General features: G+C 43.5%; 1 protein-coding gene across 6 annotated transcripts; it reads left to right on the plus strand.

Annotated features, from left to right (window-relative positions):
• Positions 1-779: 779 nt before the first annotated feature.
• On the plus strand, positions 780-26,489 carry phldb2a (pleckstrin homology-like domain, family B, member 2a). 6 transcript variants are annotated; one of them, XM_077020309.1, is made up of 20 exons: positions 780-1,021; positions 3,021-3,144; positions 4,674-4,844; positions 10,303-10,425; positions 11,348-12,303; positions 13,650-14,024; positions 16,962-17,096; positions 17,662-17,799; positions 18,077-18,205; positions 18,469-18,624; positions 18,795-18,905; positions 19,042-19,119; positions 19,362-19,508; positions 19,748-19,847; positions 19,967-20,144; positions 21,051-21,150; positions 21,508-21,654; positions 22,152-22,371; positions 24,182-24,267; positions 24,378-26,489. In XM_077020309.1, exons 1-20 carry the CDS (start codon positions 1,019-1,021, stop codon positions 24,516-24,518), a joined length of 3,618 nt encoding a protein of 1,205 aa, XP_076876424.1. In that variant the 5' UTR covers positions 780-1,018; the 3' UTR covers positions 24,519-26,489. The 6 variants fall into 6 exon arrangements, with proteins under 6 accessions (XP_076876424.1, XP_076876426.1, XP_076876425.1 ...); XM_077020310.1 differs by lacking the exon at positions 780-1,021 and adding an exon at positions 2,101-2,722; XM_077020311.1 differs by lacking the exon at positions 18,077-18,205 and having other exon boundaries at positions 783-1,021.
• The last annotated feature ends 423 nt before the right edge of the window (positions 26,490-26,912 follow it).

A 26,912-nucleotide genomic window follows, 5' to 3' on the forward strand; every position in this document is an offset into this window, starting at 1 on the left:
AATATACAAATTAAGATGCATCCTTGGCAATCCCTTTGTCAGGTAAAATTCGAATTTACAATCAACAAGAAAAAAGTCAGGAACACCTTTGAACTCCTCCTCGGATGGTTATCTATTAGCCAACAGCGACCTCTATGGGTAAGTTATATGCGTTTCTAACAGGAAATGTAGAAAAGCTGAGCTGTACGTCTGTCCTTACTAATGGATAAGGACATAAATTAATCACTTTCGACCAGTAGATGGTGCTAGTGATTTACTTACTGTAAGTCCAGTGAAGCATACTGTCCATCTTTCAACTGTTTTTAATTTATGAGTTCTGGTGGATAAAAAAGAACTAATGAAGCTAGTTAAGTCGTCTTAACTTCACTTCTAAAACAGCCAATATCCACTAATAAATTTATGGAATAGAATGATTCACAACAGTTGACTGAAAATATACCTTTATTTTATTACTTTATTTAGCTACATTGCGGAATGGGCCCTCGTGGGGTTATTTAACCGATATTATTCTTAGGGCATTATTCTCTTTGACTGTAGTCAACAACAAAATGACTTAACTTTCCAGACTCTTTTACTGAAAACAAAGACTTGCCTGTCTCAGTGATGTATTCTAGTAGTTAGGTCTTAACATGAACTGCATAGTTACCACAAAATCGAGACAAAATAGCAATATCATGGATCAACTCGCTTGGATCTGCGAATAAAACGTATCTCCAGAGTTACTGGCAATCCGTGTATGAGGCATGTTTCCTGTTTACAAACAGAAGATTCTGCGCTTATCTCAGTTGGTTCGCGACTGGAACGTACGTTACGCTTGAATTAAATCGCCTTTTAAAAGACACGTGAGCTTTTAATTAATTATAAACGCGTCCGGTGACCGGATATCCAACATGGCTATTAAAATAAAAATGAGGATGCAGAGTTGTTAACTGAGCAGAACTACGCAAACAAGCATGCACCGTTCATTCTAATTTTGTTCATTTTTTTGTTCAAGAACAGCCCTTCGTGCTATTTTTACATGGTGAGTAGGTACACATTTACACACTGAACTGTGCGTTGACACAGTTCACCTGGGCTCAATTCTCGATTCCTGTTAACCTTGCAACGTTGATTAATATAGAATTAATAAAATAAGGAAATAGTGAGAAATTAGTATAAACGTACCTATGTAAAAATGCCACAGCGAACAGACTGCATTATTGTCTTGGTAGTGCAGAAATATTATATTATTATTATATTAATATAATATTGCAGCTGTTATCAGCACCTGCTGAACTGTTTCACTGGTCATCAGGGATATGGGAATAAACAAGCTATCTTATTTCTGTGCAGGTTTCTTTCGTTTGGTCAGACTGGTATATTGAACATGAGATTGTCTGTCAGTCAGGTCCAATAACACTGAACCAAAACATAGCATGGGTAACAATATCAGGGTTCATGTGAACTCCCAAGCTGGTTCCACTTAGGGTGATCACCAAAGAGCTGTGTGAACGTACGGGCCTTAGTCACATGAGTGGAATGTAAAAGTTAACGTGAAGCATATTCCCAACACTACTCTCTGTGCTTAACCAAGGCACCTCATTGAATCGTTTGGGTCATGTATAAAATGCGGTGTGAAACGGCACAAGTACTCGTGTAAGTCAGATGGGTCACTGAGTAGAAAGGCTTTTGCGTCTGTTATTTTCGTGCGAGTTCTGCTCAATGTCGTAAAACGTGGCACAGTTTTGTATTGTTTTAATAACCCCACTTAACTGACTGCTCTGGCTGAGGATGAATTTCTTGTCGCCTCCTTTTCTTCTAGAGGTCCTTTCATAAAGGATATACGAGTACTGCTGTCTTGCTTTTATATCTGCTTTTCTCATACTGTGAATAAAATCAGTTTTTGACTGATGTAAAAATTATGTTGAAGACCACACCTCCGAAAGACATACAACATGAAGCCCATGTGACATGATCTTTATTCTGTGTATGGGACAAAGAGAGTGGCCTCTTCTTGACAGTGGGGGAATCACAAGTCTGATGAATCCCCTCTCCTCATAGGGAGCGGGCACTAAAAGACAGGAAAGAGTGCAATGTTTCCAGCTGTTTCTAAGTCTCAGCCCCCCACCCCTCACCCCAAAAGGGAAACGCCCAGCAGACAGCTGTAGGCTCAAGGCCAGAGAACTACAGGCTGCTCCCATAGATTCTCTGGAACTGTGCTGGTTTAGGTCGGTGGTTTACTGGTGACATCATGAGATCCTAATGTCAGTGAGGAGCCAGCAAGGAGCAGAGAAGGAGCAGAGAAGGAGCAGAGAAGGAGCATCAGGTTATCGCCCCTGTTGTTTATTTCCATGGAAAATAGCGTTCTGTTCACTTCTTTTCAGTACTCAGTGATCTCACTAATCAAAGCTAAGTCGCCTTGATATTTGGATATTTAGTGTGTTTCAGAATTTTCTCCACAGTCTTGGCACCTCGCCAGCATGCTAAGGCAGCCCACTCCTGGTCTTTATTTGGTTTTCCGTCTGTACGGTTTATGGCCGGACCCCTCCCCAGTAACTCCATACTCCAGAGGATAGTTAGAAAACATTCCTCCTTCACAGTACCTTCTCGTTTCTGCTCTGTGTGGCCCGACTTAAAGCTGTTGTCATGTGTGTGGCTCTAACGCTTTACTTCTCTCGTAAGACTCTTCTTCCAAGTCTGATGAGCCAGTCACAGAAAATGTGCCTGAAGACCAAAACCACATGTATGTAATCTGTATGTAATTCTAACATACTGTACTCTTATAACAGAAATGAAGAGAAATGCTACAATTTCACAGCAGTTTCTTAATGATGATGGGTGTGTATTGTCAGGAGCAGTGGACGTGTAACGCTTCAGTGTAGCTGTGGTTTTCTGTGTTGAGCTGCAACCACATACACATCAGAAATGATTAGCACCGATAGTAGCAGACCACCTCACATCTTATGCACACCAAAGCCCACAGTGTTAAAATTACACCTTGTGTATTTGGTACATGTGTAGTTATATTTGTTTCCAAACAGGGACAGCCACTGCATCTGGGTAACACTGTGAGGGTTCTGAAGATTCAGCCAGCTACACCCTACTTGGGGCACCTGGGAATAAAGGTGCTTAAGACTGCCATCACTGTCATGCCATTTAATAAAGGTATTACACTGTCATTATCATGCTGTCAAGGGAATGCTGTGAATGTATACCCATCTTACTACAGAGCAGATGGTCATTTACTGCTGCTGACAGGGTCTGTCTGAAAAAAAAACGTCAGATGAAGTCAAACGTCATACATTAAACATAAAAACACAACGTTGTTTTTACCATCATAGGCACCTCCTCAAACAGCACCAGAGCTTTCTCTGTGGTCATATAGACAGCTTTCAGTGGAACGTTGCGTTTAATCACGTCTCTGTTCTGTGAAAAGTGGCCGAACATTACACTGGTGTTTTTGGAGTCAGGATGTGTGTGACCGTTTTACAGGCACACTGCAAGTGCCAAGACAACCTCCCCTGATTGCTCGCATGTGTTTGTTTCTAGCTGATCTCAGCAGATGGTTCACTCCAAGTTTAAGTTATTAATTTGAAAATGCGATTATTTTTTATTCTGGCATCTTGAAGGGCGTGTCACAATTTACCCCTTGGCAGTGCTGCAGTAAAGTCATAAAAGATTTTGTACTTGGAACAAAATGTCTATAGCCGAGTGCCACTGAAATATAGGGCTATACTGGGCCCACTATGCTGTTTATCATAAAAATGAATGTCTGGGCCCCCATCACCCACTGACTTGGCTAGTAGCTTTTTTCTGGCAGTATTCCAGAGAGTTAGCGTTTCCACAGTACCTGCCTTAGGGAAACACACATTAACTTATCTAAATATCACAGATCCTGCCCTGTGTTGCAGTCTCGTGCTTTGGCATCTTTACACTGATGATAACGAATGATAACTGCTTAATTCTGGGGGTATTTCAGTGCTCAGAAACTATTAGCTATCTGGTGCACGGGGACTAATCACCAACCAGTGCTATAATCTGGGGCACGGGGACTGATCACCAATCAGTGCTGTAATCTGGGGCACCAGGGACCTACTTATTTTATTGTTCTCACATCCTTCATTTTGAGTGCATATAAGTTACCCAATATATCCAGGAATACATCAGACTGCTTTGTATTACAGAGGCGCATTTAACCCCATTACATCTTCCCATTACTGTATTTTATTGTTCAATAATGAAGCTCATAGTTGTTCCCCAGTGCCTTGCATTATAGCACATATTGACTTCTGACCTGTTCTGCCTGATTTATCATGGAAATATTTTTGCTTAAAGATTTTAGACCTTTAGACCTCTTTAGACCTTTCAAATATGGTTTTGGAATGTGACCATCTTTCCTTGACTAGCGTTGAACACCCTGTCAATTTTTACTCTTTTTATATGCTGTCTTATCTATTATGTAATTTCTTTAAAAATATTTTACCATTAACGTTATTATTAAAGTCATATTTAGGCTTAGGAGTAAACTGCTATTACCTGCAGAGAATTCATGAGAGTAACATGCAACCCTCCATTTCTTTCTATTAATATTGAAAAATGTCACCTTTTATGTCTAAAGTGTTCCTGTATGGCCTTACCTTTCGTTTAGAGGAATGTTTTGCCCTAATATCAAATTTTGCGTTGTTGCGCGGCAGAGCTGAAGCGGGTGGTCTGGGAGGATGTGCCCGCGGTCGGCGGGGGCGCGAGTGTCCAGGCAGAGCACTGTGTCATCATCACCAGAGGTGGCGCTGTTGCCTTGCATCCTCATGGTAACCCGTGTGCTCCTAATGGAGTACCAGTTACTCAGCCCACGCAGCTTACGCAAGGTAACACGCACACACGTATAATTTTAAGAAAAAGCTGAGATTACTATACGCATCAGCATCTAAAATGTAACCATCTCCATTTAAGTCAAAAGGTTAAATAATATCAATTTTACAGAACAACTAACACATGTAACAAATATTTTAGATTTAAATAACCAGTGTTACAGCAAAATAATACGCTAGCAACTAACTTTACTGGCAGTGACTTCAACCACATGCTTTCAGCCAAGTGAGGTCAGTGTTTGTTCATGGTAAAATGTAGAATTCCTTCTGTTTTTTCCTACTCTGTGGTTGATTTACTGATTGCATTTATTGTCATGCAACATTACCCAGAATGCAGCTGCCCCTAGCATGCCACTCTGCTGTAGACTTGGAATTCATTGGTCTCTCCATGATTGCACACCATCCAGACTGCACGCCCTCCCACCACCTCCATTTATTACACAACACATTCCATGTTGCACACACTGTTTAATATTTGGTGGAAATGTGCCATGTTTTAGATGTGGTTCTTCTTAATATAATGCTTTGTACATTTACCAGAAATGTCAACGTTTCTCCTGCGTGCCACAGAACATGACTCCAGTAGTGATGTAGAACATCTAGGTAGTTTTGAGATGCCCAGCAGTGGCTCTCTGGAGACCAGTGGTTTCTGATGCACTGCTAGAGTGGTTTTCTGGAGACCAATGGTTTCTGCCAATCTAGAGTGTTCTTTATGATGGACGAGATACTAGAGATCCGTGCAGATACCAATCTAGGGACTTTTCTCATGTTGTGGACCCTTTTTTGGACAGCCCAGACAGAGCAGCAACACTGCTGAAATAATTTTAGTTGCATGCACACCTTGCACACATTTGCATACCAGTTGCCTGACTGAACGAAATTCTTTAAGGTTCTAATGTTTGAGTAATTTTGCACCACATTGCAATAGAATTGTGAGGTGCAGTTAACTGCAGCCTATCTTTTATATGGCAGGGCAGGTCAAAAACCATATCTGAACCCATTCAAATTACCATCCAAACAAAGGCACTTTCATGGAGGTTCTTGATTGTTGGCCATAGATATGGCCATATCTCTAAAAGACTGCACATGCTGTCTTTATTTATGGCTGTGAGTTTTTTGTAACTATATTTCACTTTTTTTTTTGTGTTCATGCTTTGATTATGAATTATTCTTATCTTAGCAGCATAGTTTTGCAGGTGGATTATAGCTCTAACATCCTAGCAATGGGAGAGTTGGGGGGAGGTGCTAAAAATCTGATAGAGAAAGAAACATAGTGCAGGTTTGTTGACATACACATGCATTCACTCAGTTCTGTTTAGATAGAGAAAAGCACTCAAATGCATTCCAGCCATCTTTAACTCATTAAACCAATAGCCCAAACAAAGTCCATGCATACATAGGGATCCCAGAGGTTACTTAATAAAGGACAGGCTGAGCTTGACTTTAGAGTGACTAGTAGGCCATGTAGCTGTCTCTGCAGCTCTGACCATGAGTCTCTGTCTTTCTGTGCCTCTCATGTTCCCTTTTATCAACCTTCTGCTCTTCCCAGCATTCACTGGGTCATCGCTTCCTCTTGGGTTTAGTTCTGACTTCCACCTCTCTGACTCTGCCTCATAATCATGTGACTCAAGGGTGGCTCTTTTTATATGAAATCATTGCCTCATACTTTGACTCTAAACTTCCTAAAGCTGTGGCTCATGGGACAAAAAGCAACATGCACTCCCTCATCCTCATCCTCAATCTCATGTTTCGTCCTGGATTTGAACCATCTGTCTTTTGTAAGGGTCAGAACCTGACCGTGTCCTCAGGACAAAGGTAAATATTTACAGTACTCGGAGGACACACACACACACGCATGGGCACACACACACACACACACACGCATGCGCACACACACACATACACACACACACACACACACGTATGGGCACACACACACACACACACGCATGCGCACACACACACACACACACACACACACACACACACACACGCACACACACACACACACACACACACACACACACAGACCTTTTCTTCCTTACTTCCCTTTTACAGTTTCCATGCATGAATTGTTCAAGCGAAGTGCTTTTCATATTCACTGTGTCCTCACCGTGTCCTGCTTGCTAGGTATAAACTAGCATTCCTAATGAACTTCCTGCTATCAAGCCATTCTGCAGACCTGTATGTCTCTAACCTCTTACCTACCATCATCTGTCACAGAGTGGGGCGTATACAAAGCCTTTTTTCTCTTCATCACTGTTTATCTTTGTGGTTTTACTGCATATATGCACTACACTGGGTGAGCTAATGTGTGTGGATGTGAATGTGTCAGCGACAGAGTGTGTGTGTGAGTATGGGGGTGTAGGGCTGACGTCTGGAAGTAATCAGAGTTGCCGGGCCATGCACCAGCACCTCCCTCCCCATGATGCAACTGGTGACCAGAGTGCCTGCAGGGCAGGGGGAGGGACTTCTGCCCCGATCCCCCCCCACCCCACACACGCATACGCACAACACACACTCTCTCGGTCTCACATGCAGTCACAAGTTTTTTGTTTGTTTTTTTTTTAAGACATCTGAATTTAAGGTCAAGGTCTGAATACAATGTGGAATGCATCTGAATATATACACTTTAAATTATGTGTGTATTTGATGTATTATATATGTCAAATAGACAGCCTGTTGATAAGATTTGTGCTGGGAAATGTCATCTTTTCTTCTGTTTTTCTACATGACTGTCCTTTACTTACTTTGAATCCTTACATTAAAAATGTTTGCTTGTCAGATGGTGAACCACTGACCACCCAAAACACAATAACAAAAATAATTGGCATCTATAAATTAGTAATACAATACCTACGGTATTAATTACCGTATGAGTTATGTACATTTTTGTGTAGACTGCTGTTGTCAGTCAGAATCAACCATAACCGCTGATTATGGATCGGACAGTTAGATGAGCTGCAAATATCGTTCAACCATGTTCTGTTCTGCAAATATACATTCTACACGGTCTACCCTACGTTCTATTCTGCGACTATACATTCTACACGGTCTACCCTATGTTCTATTCTGCAAATATACATTCTACACGGTCTACCCTACGTTCTATTCTGCGAATATACGTTCTACACGTTCTACCCTACGTTCTATTCTGCGAATATACGTTCTACACGTTCTACCATACCCTCCCAGTTGGGAAGTTTGCGCGCACACTATCACTCAGACGAGGCACTTCCAGACTTCAATCCAGACCCCGCTGTGGCGGCCCGAGATGGGGGGAGGAGTGTCTGGAAACGAGTCCAAAGTAGTGCAGTTCTGAATATCACATTCCTTTGTCATAAAAAAAACTGAGAGAGAGAGAGCGGACCGTTCATAATCCACGCTGGGCAGTTTGAATGGGACAGAAAACAAAGGTGGGAGACTTTCCTATTATTACTGATAATTGTCGATCTTCACTAAAAGTGAAATGGGATTGGGTGATGTTGATGCTGTCACGGGTCGGTGGTCAGTCTCATGTCCTATAGACGCAAATAAAGTTTATTAGCGTTGTGTTTTATCATCTCCCCGGCAGCGACTCAAGTTTTCTGATACCTGAACTTTTTACGCTGAGTTAAAAGGAGCGACTTGAATTCCTTTTCGCTGAATAATGCATTCGTGATGCAAACATAAAGTGACGGAATTAAAAATCTCAGAGTCGTCTTGCGTTTTGTGTATAAAGCGCGCACATGCTGTGAAGAAGCGTCCACGCGCGTGACCACTGACAGTCTGCCCCACTTATCCTGTTTATTTACATGCGATTGTTATTTTGTATTTTATTGTTCATAATTAGCGTCCTTGTTGCAGTTTCCTTTGTGTATCTACAGCTTGTTGTTAAGGTTGCAATAACAGCATGTCGAAGGTGCTTAGATGAAATCGCGCTTAATTTATCCGTTTAGCTATCTGAGGCAAACACATTAACGTTTTAATGACTGGTTTTAGTATGAACGCTAGATAAACATAGAGGGAGTAAGGGAGGGAGTGTGTAGGACTGTTGTGGTAGTCACGCTGTTCGACTTAAAAGCCATAGTCACGATAAGTTCAGTTAATGAAAGCAACATAGCATTGATTGAATTGGGAGTCTCTTGTTTCAGCTATCAGGCGTTATCACAGTCACCCATGCCGACTGACGAAACTGCAAATCATTAAACAAAGAGTGTCGTTGACCTAAGGTCATGACATTAGTGGAAGGTACACGGGTTAAATGCGAATGGCTAAATGTCTCACCTAGATAGAAACACAAGAAAATGTAGCTGGTCTCCTACCATCCGATATTAAACGTGTGCAGTACATAAAAATCCCACTAATACATTTGGATAGACTGAGTCTTCGTTATTGAATGGTTGAATATGCACATTAACATCACTTTTGCAACACTGCAGTATATTTCTCCTTTGCTAAGCATCCCTCTGTTCTGTTGCCTGGGTGTTTGAGATCCCACAGGTTGGCTGTGGGGGTGAGGGGGGGGGGTGGATGGGGGGGGGGGGGGGGGTTGTAGTTGGGAAGAGAAGTGGACCTTCTCCTGGTCTGCTTCAGAGGAAAGCCAAAGCTTTCTCAGGTGGTGGGAGATGGTGAACTCATGGTGAAGGATTGTGTCGCTCACGGCGTAAAATGATCCCTCACTTCCTGTGCAGGCTCCTTCCAGGCAGCCGCAGACTGTAGGAGTGTGTGAGAGTGTGTGTGTGTGTGTGTGTGTGTGTGTGTGTAATATTATTCAGAGTAACTCAATGTGGATGTCGTTATGGTTTTTATGTGTCTATGTGTGTGGTATCTTATATGCAGTTAGAGAGTTGTTTTTTTTTATTGACTTTGCATCATTTTGCATGTGTTTAAAAAAAAAAAACTCCGGTCAGCACCTAAATTATCAGTTGATTTTGTTCACTAGTGGGAGCAAATCAGCTGACCAGTGACTAGTGAGCTAGTCAATGGCTGAAGATCATTACCTCAGAGGGGATGAACCTCAGACTACAAGGAGGAGCAAACTCGGAGATTTAACGTCACTGGACGTCTGATGTTTACGCCATCAGAGAATCCAGATGGATGCTGAAATCTGAGCTCGTTCTTTTCTGAAGCTGCTTTTTCACTCAGCGTTGTCTTTTACCTTGTCTCTCTCCCTCTCTCAAATATAGAAGTTAAAGGAGACTTTTCACTTTAGGTCCTGTTGGATTTCATAGTACTGGGACCATTAACTGGGTTGTCTTCATATAACTATGCAACTTCAGAATGTTTAGTCATTACTTCATTACATTACTTCATAGGTTTGTGCTCTAAAGAGGAGTAAGACCCCCCCTAGAGACATATAAAAGGTTGGTCTGACCAAGTAAAGGAAACTTGCACTAACATCATTCTTGCAGTATGTTGCGGGCTTGTATGTATGTATGTATGTATTTCTTTCAATTCCATAAATTTTTTTCAGGCTGCATGTTGCATCTTGGCACATCGTACATTCTCCACTATAACTGTCCAGAAGAAGAATCCAATCAAATGATCATGTTGCCTCAGAAAAATCCCGGACCTACACTGGCCTACAGCAGCACAGGTACAGACACTCAGTCTCTCTCTCTCTCTCTCTCTCTCTCTCTCTCTCTCTCTCTCTCTCTCTCTCTCTCTCTCTCTCTCTCTCTCTCTCTCTCTCTCTGTTGCTTCCTACGTTATGAACGTAGCATGATTGCACAGTTGTATAGATGGAGGACGTTTAGGTCCTCAGGGCAATTCAGGATCTAACAGACGATATACAAACTAAACTCTGGAGTCCAGGTGGTGTGAGCCAGAGAGAGAGAACAGAAAGGAGAGCGAGATAAGGAGGGAGAGGAAGAGAGACAGAGAAAGTGAGAGAGACTGCCGCCCCACACATCCTGCCCTGTAGTTGTTCTGACCCAAACCCCCCTCCACCAATACCAAAAAGAACAAACACATTCCAGCTCACCTCGTACTGCTTGCATTTTGCCATTTTTAGAAGAACCCCCCCACCATCATTCATGTTTGCTTTGGGACCAGAACTATCTAAAGGGGGCTTCTGGGGTCTGTAGTCAGCAGCCCACTGAGCTCACATTACGCCTTCATCCTCAACAAAACTGCGGCTCAAACACTGCCCTTTTTCCTGCCGCTTATTTTGCTAATCTTTGCCTATGTGACTAACCACCTAAACAAAGAGTTGTTGTATTAGCACTCTCCCGGGGCTGAAATGAACCAGGACTCATCATTAGTTGTATAACATCACAGTTTACATTTCTGATTATTTTATTGAGGCATTCGTCCTCAGTCGGGTTTGCTTGATATTATGCATCTGTGATTTTACCAGTTTTACAGAACTTGCAAGTATTCTATCATGAGTCAACTAACTCATCAATACAATGTCAAATTAAACCAACGTCTGAAATTGTGGCTTAAGTATCAGTACATAAGCTCTGTCGTTTAACAGCATGACATTAGTTTTGTGTCATTTTTGTTTTTGCTCTCAGACTGTGGAAAGCTACACACCAATGGTAACATTGCGGGTGGCTCCAGTGTCAGAGGATCCCGTTCGAAGGCGGAGTTGCAGGATTTGATGGACAGCTTGCAGCGGAGGAAGTCCGCCTTGGAAGCCAGTTTACGGGCCAGTACAGAGCGCGCTTACTACAATTTGTCTCCTCCCCCCAGTCCTCTTTCCCCCACGTCTCTCCTACAAGAACGCCCACCCCTCTCAGTCCGAGTTCCCTCCTCGTACAGCGCCGCCAGTAGCCTCAGCATGCCTCCCTCCCCTCGCCAATCAGAACGGCCCATGAGTCCGGTCCACACCTACTCTCACGCACGGCACCAATCGCAGGACAGCCTTCTGCTCTGTCAGTCACCTGATGGTCATCGCCCCAATACCGCCAGCTCCTTCCTGTCCATGTGGAACGGCTCCTCTTACGCGGGCGAAGCTCTTCCGTCGTGCCGCCGCGGTCCGAGCGGAGCCGCCAGCATGCCGTCCAGTCCCAGACTGGGTCGGCGGCTGCTGGTCCGTGACTCGGAACCAGGCGGGGACCCCTCCCCGCGCCAGAGGAAGTACTCCACGGGCTCGCTGAACGGCCTGGGAGGACACAGCCGCTCCATGCCCAGGCTGTACCGGGGGGACGTGCCGACCCTCTCCCTGCCCCCACGCCGCTCCTCCAGACCCAGACGCAGCCTCCCTTCCCTGGAGCGCCCTCCAGATGTGACGGTGACGGCCGGCGTGCCCGACAGCCCCCGCAGGGCAAGCCTGTCATCGGTGGGGTCAGCGCCGTGCCTGGACCTGGGTCTAGGGGAACGGAGGCTGTCGTTCGGGAAGGGGGGAGTGGCCTCGGGGATGGGTCAGCGGAGAGGCAGCATCACCTCCCTGAGCAGCAAGGAAGAGCTCCATGACTACCATCAGAGACAGAGGGACGAGAGACTCAGAGAACAAGAAGTGGAGAGACTGGTGAGGGCCATACACACACACACACACATGTGCACACACACACGCTTCTTTAGCTGGAAGCATATCCTTATTCTAAATCAGCCTCCATGCGGAAATGGTGATTTGCTGCTTTGAGTCCTAGCCCATGTTGCTTCCTCTGAGACTGTTATGAATCACCAAAGGGTCTGCAGGAGCTTGATCTCTGGTGCAGGCGCAAGTTCTGGAAGGTTCTCCTGCTAGCTCACACCTTTCCTCACAAGCTGTTGACTTAACTAACTCACTAGTTCACACAGTCACACAAATGGGTAATGACTGTGAACTAGTTTGGAGGGTCACTTTGACTTTCACACTTCAGCCTTTTATTGGGGTCTAAAATGCAGTCTCACTGGCCTTACTCTACTGTGACTTGTGGGTAATTTATTTAACTGCCTCCTGAAAGTCACATGACACACTGGAGAACAGTTAGTCATGTGCCTTGTGATGGGACTGCAGGACTGTTGAAGAGTGTGTGTTTGGGTTCTGTACAGCCCTCACCTCCCAGGAAACACGGGATAAAGTATCACAAATGGTTGCATGATGCTGGTTTCAGGTCTTAGAAAAATTCAGTAATTTTTCTATAAAAAAAGAAAAGACAGAAATACAACCAACCAAATGTCATTCTTCCTGAAAATGATCTGGTCCTGTAAATGCTCCAGTGAACACACTTGACAAGCCAGTTACACTACTCACGCAGAACTGAATATAACTGCAGCGAAGGTGAATAAGAGTCATATAGCCATATACATACAAACCTACAGATCCCCATACTGATATCAATATGAACTTTATCAACCTAATTTGTGGCTGTCAGAACGGTATTGTCAGGATGAAAATAAAACTATCCACAGCCATGGGCTTGCACACAAAGTGCTAGCTCCATGAATGATGAAGAACTACATATACTTCACTACACTTTCATCTATAATTATCTGTAACTATTGGTAATTGTTTTGTAGTTAGCTAATGTCAGTGTAGCCTAGCGTAGTGTAAAGGTTTTATACCTGGAAATTAGAATTTACTCATGAATCTACTGAGAACAACATGAATCTACTTGAGACTACAACATACATCTGATTTTGAGATCTACAACATATGTATGAGATTCATGTGTACACACATTGCATTAATTCCATTATGATGTACGTTTCACTTTCACTGGCTGGCCAGACTGCATGGTGGATCTGCACTCTATACATTATAGCAAAACCCAGTAAACAGTAACATGAAAAGTAAGCAGCTACCATGAATGAGTTTTTTTTTAGATAATAAAGTGCAGTACTGCCACTGCAGTGCAGGCATCTCACTGCTGTAGCCTCTCGTTCTTCCAGGAGCGGCAGCGTCTGGAGACCATCCTGAGTCTGTGCTCCGAGCTGGGCCACTCCCAGGTGGGCCGCGCTGACAATGGCGCCGGAGTTGGAGCCGTGGCCGTCTCGGACCTGCAGAAGATCAACCGGGAGCTGGAGAAACTGCAGGTGTCGGACGACGAGTCCATGCTCTCCGACTCGCCTGGCGCTCCCTCGGAGGGCAGCCCGACTGGGAAAGGGGGCGGGGAGATCCGGTCTCGCAGACAGAGCCAGCTGATTGGGCGGAGCCAGCCGGGTGGGTGGAGTCAACAAAGTGGGCGGAGCCAGGCCAGGCCACTGTCCCCTGCCTGCAGCACGCGGAGCGCTGCTCATTCCCACTCGGCACGCCCACACAGCCAGGTGAGTGAGGTGGGCCACTGGCAGAAACATGACGGTGACGTCACCCTTCACGCTTATCAGTGCTGGAATAAAGCATTAATGCAAATAGTGTTTGATTTTTTTTTTCGGTTCAGCAGCTGTTGTTACAGTTTCTGTCCAGTTGCTGTTCAAATCATCTAGATTGTGAAGCATGTATGATGTAGGGCAGATGTGGGCGTGGACGACTGCTGCAAGGTCTCCATTCAGGACTCAGTCCTTGCTAAGGCATCCTCTACTCATTTAAACCTTTGACCCCAGACGCATTTGTAAATAAGTGTGGGAAAATTAGCTGTAGTGGGAATCTTCACAGTGACTGGAGATTGGTCTCGCATCCAGAGTAAGTGCTTGAAGTGGGTTTTGCTTTCACACTACACCATACAAGGAGGTAGCAGGGGAAGTCAGATTGAGTTGGGGTATTTTATATAATAAGTCATTTTCCACTGGAAAGCTGTAATGGCTTCATGGTCTGTTTGGGTTTGATGGAATAATGCCTCACACTAGGGCACTTACACACTCGCCAGATTTTTTTCCTCCAGTTCTACTCAGAGGAGCAGGAAATGACTGTATTCCCAATAGGGAATTGTGTGTGTGTGTGTGTGTGTGTGTGTGTGTTGGGGTGGGGGGTGAGAGAGAGAGAGAAAGAGAGAGGGAGAGCTATAAACAAATGTGGCTGTGAGATGGAAGGGAAAAAAAGAAGGACAGAAATCTAAATGGAAAAAAGAGGTTTGCTCTCATCTGTTTCTTTTTTCCCTTTACTGTTATATAACACGTTATCATTGGGGTCTCTATTATGATCTCAAAGAGAAAACTGATTTGCAGCAGTCATTCGTATAACCACAGAAGGCAAAACTACCGTTAAACCACTGTAGTTACAAAACGGGTTCTAAAACAAGACGGTGTTGCTTGTACTTGTACCATGTGTACAACAGCATAACTGCGCTGGGCATAAAAGAGTTTGCAGATTTCGTTCATATCTGGGCGTCTGCAGCCAGAACCTAAGAAGAGTAACTTCTGATGCTGTCATTCATTCAGCCTTGTTTAATCTGTCCCTTAATCAGAAGCTATTGAGAAGATTCCTGTTCATGATGTTCTAACCAGTCAATAAATGCAAATGTCAGAAGTGACTCAGTACAGGACTTTTAAAGTAGTTACAAGTGTGGAACTAAAACGTATTGAATCTTCTGTAAACAAATAATCATTTCTTGAAGATCTTGTTTGTAACACAGCTCATCATCAATTACTGTATAGAGGTACTTCTAGATGCTAAGACTTCCAGCTGTAATGCCATCATTTATGGCAGAGTACATATTATCTTCCCTAAACTTGATCACCATCTCTTTTTGATCAGTTGTATCAGTGTAAGGTTCTTGAAGTGTATCCTCACACCACCGCACACCACTTCCTGTACTACTGGACCATTCTCAGTGCCCAGAGGTAGACATGTGCGTCCTCTAAGGTGTACCTGTCCTCACACACACTCACACTGCCAACTCTACCCCTACAGTCATTACCATAACTAATAAACAAGGGGGGCTTTTTTGGAGAGTCAGTAAAAGAAAATCAACAATCCACCCTACTGGTCTGAAGTTCAAAGAGTCCTTAGCCACCAGTAGGGAGGTCTGGATCATATTAAAAGCTGACGAGAAACTGTCCTTTTCCTGCCCTTCCAAACTTTTACAAATAGATTAATGTTGTTGTAGCGTCTACAAGTTCCCAGTTTGAAGACTAAATGTGTGTGATTTACAAGATACTTTATATAGTCCATGGTTTTTCATTAGAGCATTCCCATATTGTTTCAGCGGGATTATAGTTTCTTCACAGAAACGTGCATAATCACGAACCCTTTGCTCTCATTAAGAAGCATAAATAATTTTACATCTCATGACTGTCCAAAAATGTTCCAAGCTGGACAAGAAAACAGCCATGCAGTGACTCTTGTTCACTCTTGTTCAGCGACTCATTGACTACTATCTCCCTTTTCAACACAGATCTATAAACTGGGGATTTGCAGTATGATCAACTAAGTGCAGGTCTGACAGAAGATTTATAGGCATCATTAATCAACCATCAATCAACCATTGGGATCCAACAATCTCTGTCTACAAGTTAGATATATAAAAGGGATTTTATAGTTAATCACATTAGTTTATTAATAATCAATACATGGAACATTTATGCAAACACATCGAAGGGCATCTGTTTTTTTCCACTGGTGGATATTTATAGTAAATGTCATTGGAATTTGAGATGTGTGTGTCTGAGCCAGAGACAGGAGGACACACCCCCCATCTGGTGACCTCAGCATTTCTCTTCACTGTCACTGGATACCATGTGGCCTCAAATGTGACCAGTCAACCATAAAGAGCAAAACTGCTATAAACTGAAGATTCCTACTGAAAGCCAATTTGCATGATTCAAAGACTGCCTTGTATGTTTTTATGAAATGCATTACTTTCCATGACTGCATGTTTGTGTGTGTGTGTGTGTGTGTGTGTGTGTGTGTGTGTGTGTGTGTGTGTGTGTGTGTGTGTTTAATCCATCATTGAGAACTGAGATAGGCTTATGACCGAAATAAGCGATGCAGATATTTGAAAGTCTGGTTTCTGAGTACAGTCCCTGAGTTTGGCCTACGCTAGCATGTGTACTACCTACACACACGCTAGCACGTGTACTACCTACACACACACTCGCATCTCTCATCTCACTAGTCTAATCTCATTCACCTTCTTCCAGCAAACGTCTTAAACCAAAACACTTCACAAGTGTTACATCACATAAATGAAAGGAACAGAATACCTCCATTTCACATTGCAAGCAGTAATCTTTAAAGCTCACGTTTACAGTTACGCCTAAGTAGAGAACTGATTGTACAGATTTGTCTTAAGGCGATGTTTGTGAATGACGTCCGTGTGTACACAGGTGTTGGAGGACACTCAGCTGAGTCAGGAAGTGACCCGGATAGAAGAAGAGAGGATTCAGGTGCTCAACAACATCGAAGAGCTGGAGCAAAAGATGAAGGATTTGGATACGCAGATGGACGAGTCTATCAGAGAGGTGTGTGCCTGACATCCTGATTGTTTTATATGCGTATGTGATGCACGTTGGTAGTGACACTGCCTGTAACAGCAAGTCATTTGATTTAAAGGCTAAATCATAAGCTAAGTGTGAAGCTATCATGAGACATGATGAAGACGGATAGGGTGAACAATAATAGCTCCCTATTTAGCACAATTTACTCTCAATGAATGTTATTGGTCTAGACAGATGTTGAAAATCAAATATCATATACATGGTATAAATCTTCATTTTTCATTAACTTTGGTTTTTTAGGTGACTATGAATTTCAACAGGGTTTACACCTACACTGCATTTTAAGCTATTTTAAGAGGCACTGAATTGTTGCACTGAAAAGAATCATTATTCTTCATAGATTATTGTTACTAAATGTAAATTTTGTAAGATTCATACACAAAATGGTTAAAATCTTAAACGGGGATTGTTAATTGGTGTTTAGATCTCAATTGTTGAAGCCTAGTTTTTTGAAAACTACACTCTCTCTCTCTCTCTCTCTCTCTCTCTCTCTCTCTCTCTCTCTCTCTCTCTCTCTCTCTCTCTGTAGATGGAGGTGGAGAAGGCCCTTTTGGAGGGAGAGCAGGGGGCGGAGTTAGCTCTGCTGCACGCGGATAAGGAGATGTTGGAGCAGCTTAACGAGAAGATGGGCAAAGTGGAGAAAGGCACAAACGCTGCTCAGACTCAGGTAGACCCAGACAGATGGACCTGGAGGCAATGACTTTTCTTATCAGTTTGGTTATGCTACAAATGTGGAGAACGTAAATACACTGAAGACCACGTTAGTGAGCGTGAGGATGTCTTACGTTTCTTACATTTACCTTCTTACGTTTACACCTGTACCTTATCTTCTGTTTCCCGCTTCCATTGCTCTAACCCAGCCTTGCCTGTTCTACTCCTTCTCGTCCTTGTGTGCGTGTCCTCTGTGTGTGCTCCGTGGGCGTCCACCTGGGGTCCCGCCGTAGGACACAGCCCGGTTGGAGGCACAGAGAGTTAAAATAGCGAAGCTAACAGAGCTGATCTCGGAGCAGAAGAGCCAGCTGGACTCGTGTCCGGAAGCGCTGAAGGAACAGCTCCAGAATCAGCTCTCCAGGGTCAGTCAGCCACCTGCAGGCCCCTCCCGCTCCACCACCTCCGTGCCTTTTCCCGCGCTGCTTTGGCATGCTGAACCCGCCGCCCTGCGCGTGTCTGGGACCCCGGCCTCTCCTCCTCTCCTGCCCTCTCCTTTCCTGCTTCATGCAGTCAGGCCTCTCCTGTGGTAGGCGGCGCTCCTGGCACGACCTGCTTCTGTTCCACGCATGGCAGTAGCAGCAGCGTGTTGGTTCGGAAGCTTTGACGTGTGTCTGTGCATTCCCAGCACACGGAGACGCTGGAGGCCGAGACGAAGCACTTCGAGGATCTGGAGTTTCAGCAGCTGGAGCGGGAGAGCCGTCAGGACGAAGAGAAGGACGCAAATCTGCAGCAGCTTCTGCAAGAGACTGCACAGTACCAGCGCAGTGTAGTCCTGCGCAAGGTGTGTGTGTGTGTGTGAACAAGTGAAGAGTGAGAAGGTTAAATGATTAAATATATTTCATTAAGTGTATTATTAGTTGATTCAGTTTCATTCCCAGGAAACAAGAAGTGGAGGAGTGAGGCTTTATCATAATTTAATCTGTTTACCCGGAAAAAATGTCTCTGTTTTAGGAGCGGATCCTGACCCTGAAGAAACAATCTACTCAGATTACCCAGCAGGCTCAAAGGGAGAAAGAGAACTTCCTGAAAGAGAAGAGCAATCTGCACCTCATGTTGCAACGGGTGAGCTTAATGTGTGTGTGTGTGTGTGTGTGTGTGTGTGTGTGTGTGTGTGTGTGTGTGTGTGTGGAGTTATAAAAATATGTGCCTGCATATGGGGGGTGAATGGCTACATTCTCACAAACATCTCCCACAACAGGAGCGGGAGAACCTCTCCACTCTGGAGCGGAAGTATGTGGAGCTGACCGGTGGCCTGACCCCTGTGTCTATGAAGGATGTGAGGACAGCCCGCTCCTACAGAACTGTTGCCCCTTTGGGCAAGACACAAGAAAATATTTATTTTAAAAATGTTTAACATGTTTAATGTTAATATTATTAATAAAAATGGTTAATAACTGAATGCTCCTTTAATCATGGAATGAGTCCACTAGTAGAGCAGTTTCATAAAGACCAGACATAGTCACTTATTTATCTGAAATCATAAGCTAGTCATAACTCATTATGTTTTGATTGTTAAAGCATTTTCGCTCCATGGAGGAGAGAAGGCGGAGCAGCAGTGGAAAGGAGGGCGGGGCTTTGCTGAGTGACATCGGGCCCCGTAAGCGGGAGAGGCGGAGCTCGGGCACCTTCGGCACGTCCACGCTGGGCCGCAGCCTGTCCCCAAAGGTCAGAGTGCGTGACGTTCACAAGCATCCCTCTGTTGTTCATCATCTCCACATAAAGGTTTTGGTGCTTGAGCTTTTTCTAAGTGTTTGTGAAGCATTTGCGTTTGTTGTCTACTTCTCTTGCATCGCAGACACTGACTCTCATTATCTCTCCATCCTTCCATCCTTCTTTCACTCCCTCTCTCTCTCTCTCTCTCTCTCTCTCTCTCTCTCTCTGTGTGTGTCGGGTCCATGCTGTAGCCTCATCCACCCCTGGCCCAGAGCTCCAGCTGTGGCAGCATGCTCCCGCGCTCGCTCTCTCTCGCCTCCAGGGAGCTGAACGGCCGTCGCCTGCTCAAGGGTACCGCGCGCTTCACCCACCACGCCCTCCCCTCCGCTCCGCTCGCGCCCCCGTCCTCACGTTCTGACCCTTTCCTGTCTTTCTCGTCTCTTTTGTCTCTGTCCATCCTCCTCCCTCAGCTGGGCAGCTGTATTCAAACGAGGAGAGGCAGACCGCTAGGACCGTGTCCGAGTCGAATGTCTACCAGGATCCTTTCCACTACCTGGACGACGGCGTCAACGTTGACACTATGAGCGTGGAGAGCTCAGACAGCCTGGAAACCAGCGTCTCCGCCTGCTCTCCTGACAACATCTCGAGGTAACTGGAGACTTAATGAGGGAGTCGCGTAAACCTTTCATATGAGTTCAATTGGTGCCCCAGGTTTTTCCAGAAGTCTGCTTAAAAGAGAGAAGTGCATAGAAGAGGTTAGAATGACACGTATCCCGTATTTACACACAGAAAGCATGAGAGCTGTAAAGTGCCTTCATTAAAACTGCGGGGGATTCAGGATCCTGCTGAGCTCATGTTAATTTTCTGACTGTGGGGTTGGATACGATGCAGAAATAGTGGTGGGGGTGTGTGCAAGTGTGATTGTGGAGGGTGTAGGTGTGATGGATGGTAGAGTGTGTGTGTAGGGGTGATTGTGGAGTTTGTGTGTGTAGTTGTGATTGTGATCATGTCAAATTGTCCTGCCTGACTGAAGCAGGCAATTTGCTCAGTTTGCCATTATTTAGCAGTCAGAGTCTTCGTTTCATTTAAATATACAATCTCCTGTCTGATTCACTGGAATTTTAACTGCATTCCAGTTAGCCCTGACCATTTATGGAGTGACTCCTCTCCTCCCCAGAGCATGGGAAGCAATGCCAGCGTTGCCAGTGAAGATTCCCTGATTTCAAACACACTTTCCTAGGCCTGTAAAATATGCTTGCTGTGGTGCATATGAGGCCAATGCTAAAAGATTGGACTTTTGGAATACTAAATGACTTTTGTAACTATGCATGTGTGTTTGTATGCATGTGTTTATTTCCATGAAGATGTGCTTACAAACAGGAACATCTGACCTTATGGGGACCACAGGTACCAATGCTTTTATACAAAAAAGGGTTAAAAAAAGATTACGGTAAGGTATAGGAGTATGTGAGGTATTAATTAGCTATAGTAATAACTATGTCGAGGAAAGTCCCTACAAGTATAGTAAACGAGAATGTGTGTGTTGTGTCACAGCAGTGCCAGTGCTAGCATGTCCAACGTGGCTAAGATAGAGGAGATGGAGCATCTGTTGAGAGAGGCACAGGCAGAGAAGAACAGAATTCTGGAGCACAAGGTAACCTTTTTAAACACATTCCTACCCCTCCCTCCTTCAGAGTAGAAATATGTCACATCTTAGATTCTCAGTGGTGATGAAGTAGACTTCAGTTATTTATTTGCACATTGAAAATTATAAAATGAAAGCATTTTATGTTGTGACATATAAATTAGTAGATTGTCTATGTGAGTGTTAGAATTGTGTTTAGGCCACAGGTAGTTTTCATGTACTTTGCAGCCTACTTAAAAAAATGAAGAATTGCTTAGTAATTTCTGAATGTGCATGTGGATGCACATGTGTGTGTGTGTGTGTGTGTGTGTGTGTGTGTGTGTGTGTGTGTGTGTGTGTTCACACTGTGTGTTGGGCTTGGTGCAGGAGCGAGAGATGGAGCTACGACGTCAGGCCCTGGAGGATGAGAGGAGGAGACGAGAGGAGCTAGAGAGGCGACTGCAGGAGGAGACCCACATACGGCAGAAGCTCATCGAGAGGGAGGTGAAGATGCGTGAGAAGCAGAGGACGCAGGTAGGAGCAGGGGGCGGGGCGGGAGACAAGGGGGATGGAGCAGGAGGCGGGGCATAGGCAACATAGGGGCGGAGCAGTGAAGGGAAGGTGGGGTGGAGTGACACCCATGGTAAACTCTAGCATGTACCTTCAACAACCATAGGCTGTAACTTTTTATTTATGGATATGAATCTACCTATTTTAAAATAGTATTGTAGAATATTGCTTGTTCAGTTACACTACAATAAAATCATTTATCATGAACTCAGCACATGTAGGTTTATTACCTGATACTTTGATTTGCTACTATTAGTGTTTAGTTGCTTAATATTTAATTTCTTTAATCAATATTTTTACTGAGGTTTTTCTATTCTACTCATTTCCGGTGTACTGAACCGAATGTTAAAATTGCGGTTTATAGCTAACAGAGTTTTACTTTAACTGTCTATTTTATACACACACACATGGTCAAAAGAAAAACATTTAAATGTAGCATCATATGACTTTTGCGCCCTCAGGCTCGCCCTTTGACCCGTTACCTGCCCATAAGGAGGGACGACTTTGACCTGCGCGCTCACGTGGAGGTGGCAGGTCACCACCCCGACACCTGCTTTCACCTGGCCATCACTGGAAAGACCTGTCGTGGCTTCCTTGTCAAGATGGGTGGCAAAATCAAGACTTGGAAGAAGCGCTGGTTCGTGTTCGACCGGAACCGGCGCACGCTGGCGTACTACGCAGGTCGGCACACTCGTCCTCTTCCTCATCACACATGACACGTTCTGCCCTCTTCTTTTACTCCTGCTTCAATTGGCTAGCTGATTAATAAAGGACAAAACTTTTCTGTGAGCCTTTAGTGTTTGTTATAATAAAAAACCCTCATGTTTCTGAATGAGGGTTTGGATAGATGTCACAGATGTATCAATCACAGTCCTCGAAAGACAACAGGGATGAGAGATTATGGACAGGGAGACCTCTGTGGCTTTGGTCGTATTCAAAATGATCCACCATGTATTTTTAAACTCCTTTCACAAAACTTCCAAGTCTAGCAAGGAAAAAACGAGTCTGTGCCTTTGGACACACATACAATGTGTGCTTTGTTTAGCAATGTAGAATTGAAGCATAGTCCAACTTAGCTTTGCTATCTAGTAGTTATCATCCAGACATTAAATAGACAGAAGCACTAGAGGGCAGCATTGAGCTTTGCTCTTAAAAGAGAAAACTAGGACGCTGCAGCGGTGCCCTTAAAGCTCGTGCTGTGCACAGACCATGACGAGGACAGTGTCGAAGACGCTCCTGGAAGAGTATATTTGTTTATGTATATGAAAATACCATGATGTAAAAAGAGTATAAGCATCATTTATACAAATACTATAAATTAAATTTATAATAATTCTGTGCTGATTTCAGTCTCTGTCCTCTACTAGTTTGTCTGGTTTAGTCTCTGTCCCCTATGGGTTCATCTGGTCTAGTCTCTGTCCTTTGCTGGTTCGTCTCGTCTAGTCTCTGTCCTTTGCTGGTTTGTTTGGTCTAGTCTCTGTCCTTTGCTGGTTTGTCTGGTTTAATCTCTGTCCTTTGCTGGTTTGTTTGGTCTAGTCTCTGTCCTTTGCTGGTTTGTCTGGTTTAATCTCTGTCCTTTGTTGGTTTGTCTGGTCTAGTCTCTGTCCTTTGCTGGTTTGTCTGGTCTAGTCTCTGTCCTCTACTGGTTCGTCTGGTTTAATCTCTGTCCTTTGCTGGTTTGTCTGGTCTAGTCTCTGCTCTCGTCTCTCTGTTTAGACTCGTCTTTGCAGTGTTACCTTTTGGATTCACAGTTAACTAACCAGGAAAGCCTGGAATGCTACAAAGCTTCGTCAGTCTTAAGTCACATCGATATAGATAACAAGCTGTGTTGCTTTAATAATGTTCAGTTATTGTCACATATGTAACACTTAAAAGTGACACGTCACCTTAGTATCTTGCGGGCTTTGGACCCAAAGGGACCATCTAATCCAAAAGTGAAAGGTGGGACAAAAACTGAATGCAGGATGTAGGACATTTTTTAATGCAGGACATTTTTTTGCAGAATATTTAAAAACTTTAAAAACTGTTTGTAAACGTGTGGACACACAACCATTAACTGCGGTTGCGTTCTTGAGTGAGTGGTGTTCTGTACATTGTGGGGCTCAGGTTTTCACAGCCCTGCTGTGGTGCATGCCGAAGGCACTATCTCAAGCTTTGGACTGTGTTCATCTCTTTTATATATAGATACCTGGAAGTAACTGCATCGGAAATTTGTAGAGGTAATCAAAAATGTAATGAAGTACAGTCCCAGAGTACAAGGTGTTTCAGACACAGGTCCTTCATCATCAGCTGTGCAACGTTGCAATTTTTTAAGTTATAAATAAATACTATAAAATAAACATATGCAACGTTGCGCATATATATATATATATATATATATATATATATATATATATATATATATATATATATATATATATATATATATATATATATATGCAATGTTGTAATTTTGTTCTAATATTGTGGACTGACTTTTGCTTCCAACTAGATAAACATGAAGCCAAAATGAAAGGGGTCATCTACTTCCAGGCCATAGAGGAAGTGTACTATGATCATCTTAAGAACGCACACAAGGTGAGCTTCACCATTAATGACCATCAGAGTGCAATTTAGAACATTTAAGGTATGAAATAAAGATTTCACCACATGGATTAGCATGTAGTGTTAATCTCTCCCAAACACAGAGTCCGAACCCCTCACTGACGTTCAGTGTGAAGACACATGATCGGGTGTATTACATGGTGGCTCCATCTCCCGAAGCTATGCGTATCTGGATGGATGTGATCGTCACAGGTGCCGAGGGTTACACCCACTTCCTGGTTTGAGCAGCTCCCCCCCCCCCCCCCACACCGCTGCCTCCGGAGACCAGGGCCCTTCACTCTGGCCTGTGGGAAGGACCTGCATCTGCTCATGGACAGAAATCACTTTTTTTTGCCCCTTGGAATTTTAAGGAATTCTACATGTTTGTTAACACTGAGAATTCAAAACTCCAGTGAAGACCAGGGTAGACACTTTTTCCCCTAAAGTTTTGAGAGTGTGAGGTTGCATTTCTTGAGTCTTGAGGGCAAACCGGATGAATTGGATATGCACCTCACTGACACAATGGCACACCTGTATTCATTTATGGAAAAAGCCAAAGACAAGGACAAGGTTGCTCTGCCCAAGTGCCATGGTGAAACGCAGACACAGAAAATGTGTATTACAATGTAAATTTATATTACAATGGAAATGTATATTATCCTGGTTGGCTTTAACTGTTTTTTCTGTTAATTGAGCTTGTGATTTCCCCTCATCCCCTGACTTGGTACAATTATGCGCTAAAATCAGGAAATTGGGTTTTATTTACAGCAGAACAGCACAAACCTTTTCTGTCATCGTAGAAATAGTATTGTATTTCAGGACATAAAGGCCGTTTGCACAGTGATAACACGATCATTTTTTCTTCATCATAGACCTTTTGTTTAATCTAAGGTGCAGTCAAAAACCTTCAACACTGACTAGTTGTCATTTCTAAAAGAAACAGCATTATCCTTCTGTATTTTATTTTGAATTACTGTGCAAACATTTGATATTTTTAAACATAGTTATAAATGAACAAAATTATCAGGTTTTGAGGGGTATGTAATTGCCAGGGATTTCATGACAGTAATAAATCAATAGAAATGTGTCATTTCATGGTACCAGAATGTTGTTGGGCACTTGTTGTCAATAGCAACAAAAGTGCCTTATAATAATTAAGACTCCAAGCTCAGTATTAATAGCTCATTAACTCATAGCTATGACTTGCTTGTTTATCTACCAAAAACACAGTAGGACATTCAGTTTATATGGATTTTGTAGGGTAAAGAGAAAATGAGGTATTAGGTACATTAGCTACATAGTAATATTGTTAAGACTTGAACTGAAGTGGTTTAAATTTTGATATGAAGGAAGCTACTTGCACAGGACACACTATTACAGTATTAGGAGCATGTGAATCTTACTCTGAACAACGAGTGTGAAGTGCCTGTGAGACATGATGTAGGGTGCTGCCTGAGACATGATGTAGGGTGCTGCCTGAGACATGATGTAGGGTGCTGCCTGAGACATGATGTAGGGTGCTGCCTGAGACATGATGTAGGGTGCGACCTGAGACATGATGTAGGGTGCGACCTGAGACATGATGTAGGGTGCTGCCTGAGACACGATCTAGGTTGCTGCCTGAGACACGATGTAGGGTGCTGCCTGAGACATGATGTAGGGTGCTGCCTGAGACATGATGTAGGGTGCTGCCTGAGACATGATGTAGGGTGCTGCCTGAGACATGATGTAGGGTGCTGCCTGAGACACGATCTAGGATGCTGCCTGAGACACGATCTAGGGTGCTGCCTGAGACACGATCTAGGGTGCTGCCTGAGACACGATCTAGGTTGCTGCCTGAGACACGATCTAGGTTGCTGCCTGAGACACGATGTAGGGTGCTGCCTGAGACACGATCTAGGGTGCTGCCTGAGACACGATGTAGGGTGCTGCCTGAGACATGATCTAGGGTGCTGTCTGAGACATGATCTAGGGTGCTGCCTGAGGCTTTCTCAAAGTCTTAATTCATGTATTTACTAGTCTGAGAAAGGTACTGCATAGAGAAGTTAAATACCTTTCTAAATTATTTTAAATGTATTCTTACATTATTTAAATGTATTATTGTACTGTTGTTCTCAATTTGTGTACCTATGTTTAAATACTTTTTTTAAACGAAGCTAAAGCAGTCTTTACATAAATTAAATATAATGCATAATAATAAAATCATTTTATTCAAATTAAGACTTTTTAATTAATATTGTACATTATTTGCGATTTAATAGGGCTAATGTAATCTTTGCCTATATGACTAGGTCAAAAAGGGGCTTTTTTTTACCTTGCCTTACATTAATAGTTAGAAAATGACAGTAAATGCATAAATAACTGTTTGTGTCCACTGTTTATTTTTAGGCCAGTGGGCATGTGTGTGCTGGTTATTGTGACACTGCTGTGTGTTGGGTTTTGCTGCTTGGCTGTGTGTGCTAGAATGTAACATCCTGTTTGGTTAACAGTCAGTTTCCACATTCACACTCACTAACTGAATTAGCTGTCATATGAAACTTTGACCCAATTTATATGTTAGAAACACATTATCGGGTGTATCCCATCTGTTATACATGCTAACATGCTTTCTCCTGCTTAGCCTTGGAAATCTCCAATAT

Source organism: Brachyhypopomus gauderio, chromosome 10 (genome assembly GCF_052324685.1).
Source record: "Brachyhypopomus gauderio isolate BG-103 chromosome 10, BGAUD_0.2, whole genome shotgun sequence".
In the NCBI taxonomy this organism is placed as follows: domain Eukaryota; kingdom Metazoa; phylum Chordata; class Actinopteri; order Gymnotiformes; family Hypopomidae; genus Brachyhypopomus; species Brachyhypopomus gauderio.

Coding starts and splice junctions, on each gene's coding strand:
- phldb2a (XM_077020309.1), top strand. Junction 4,845..10,302: donor GCCCACGCAGCTTACGCAAG/GTAACACGCACA, acceptor AATTTTTTTCAG/GCTGCATGTTGCATCTTGGC. Junction 18,906..19,041: donor TGCACCTCATGTTGCAACGG/GTGAGCTTAATG, acceptor CTCCCACAACAG/GAGCGGGAGAACCTCTCCAC.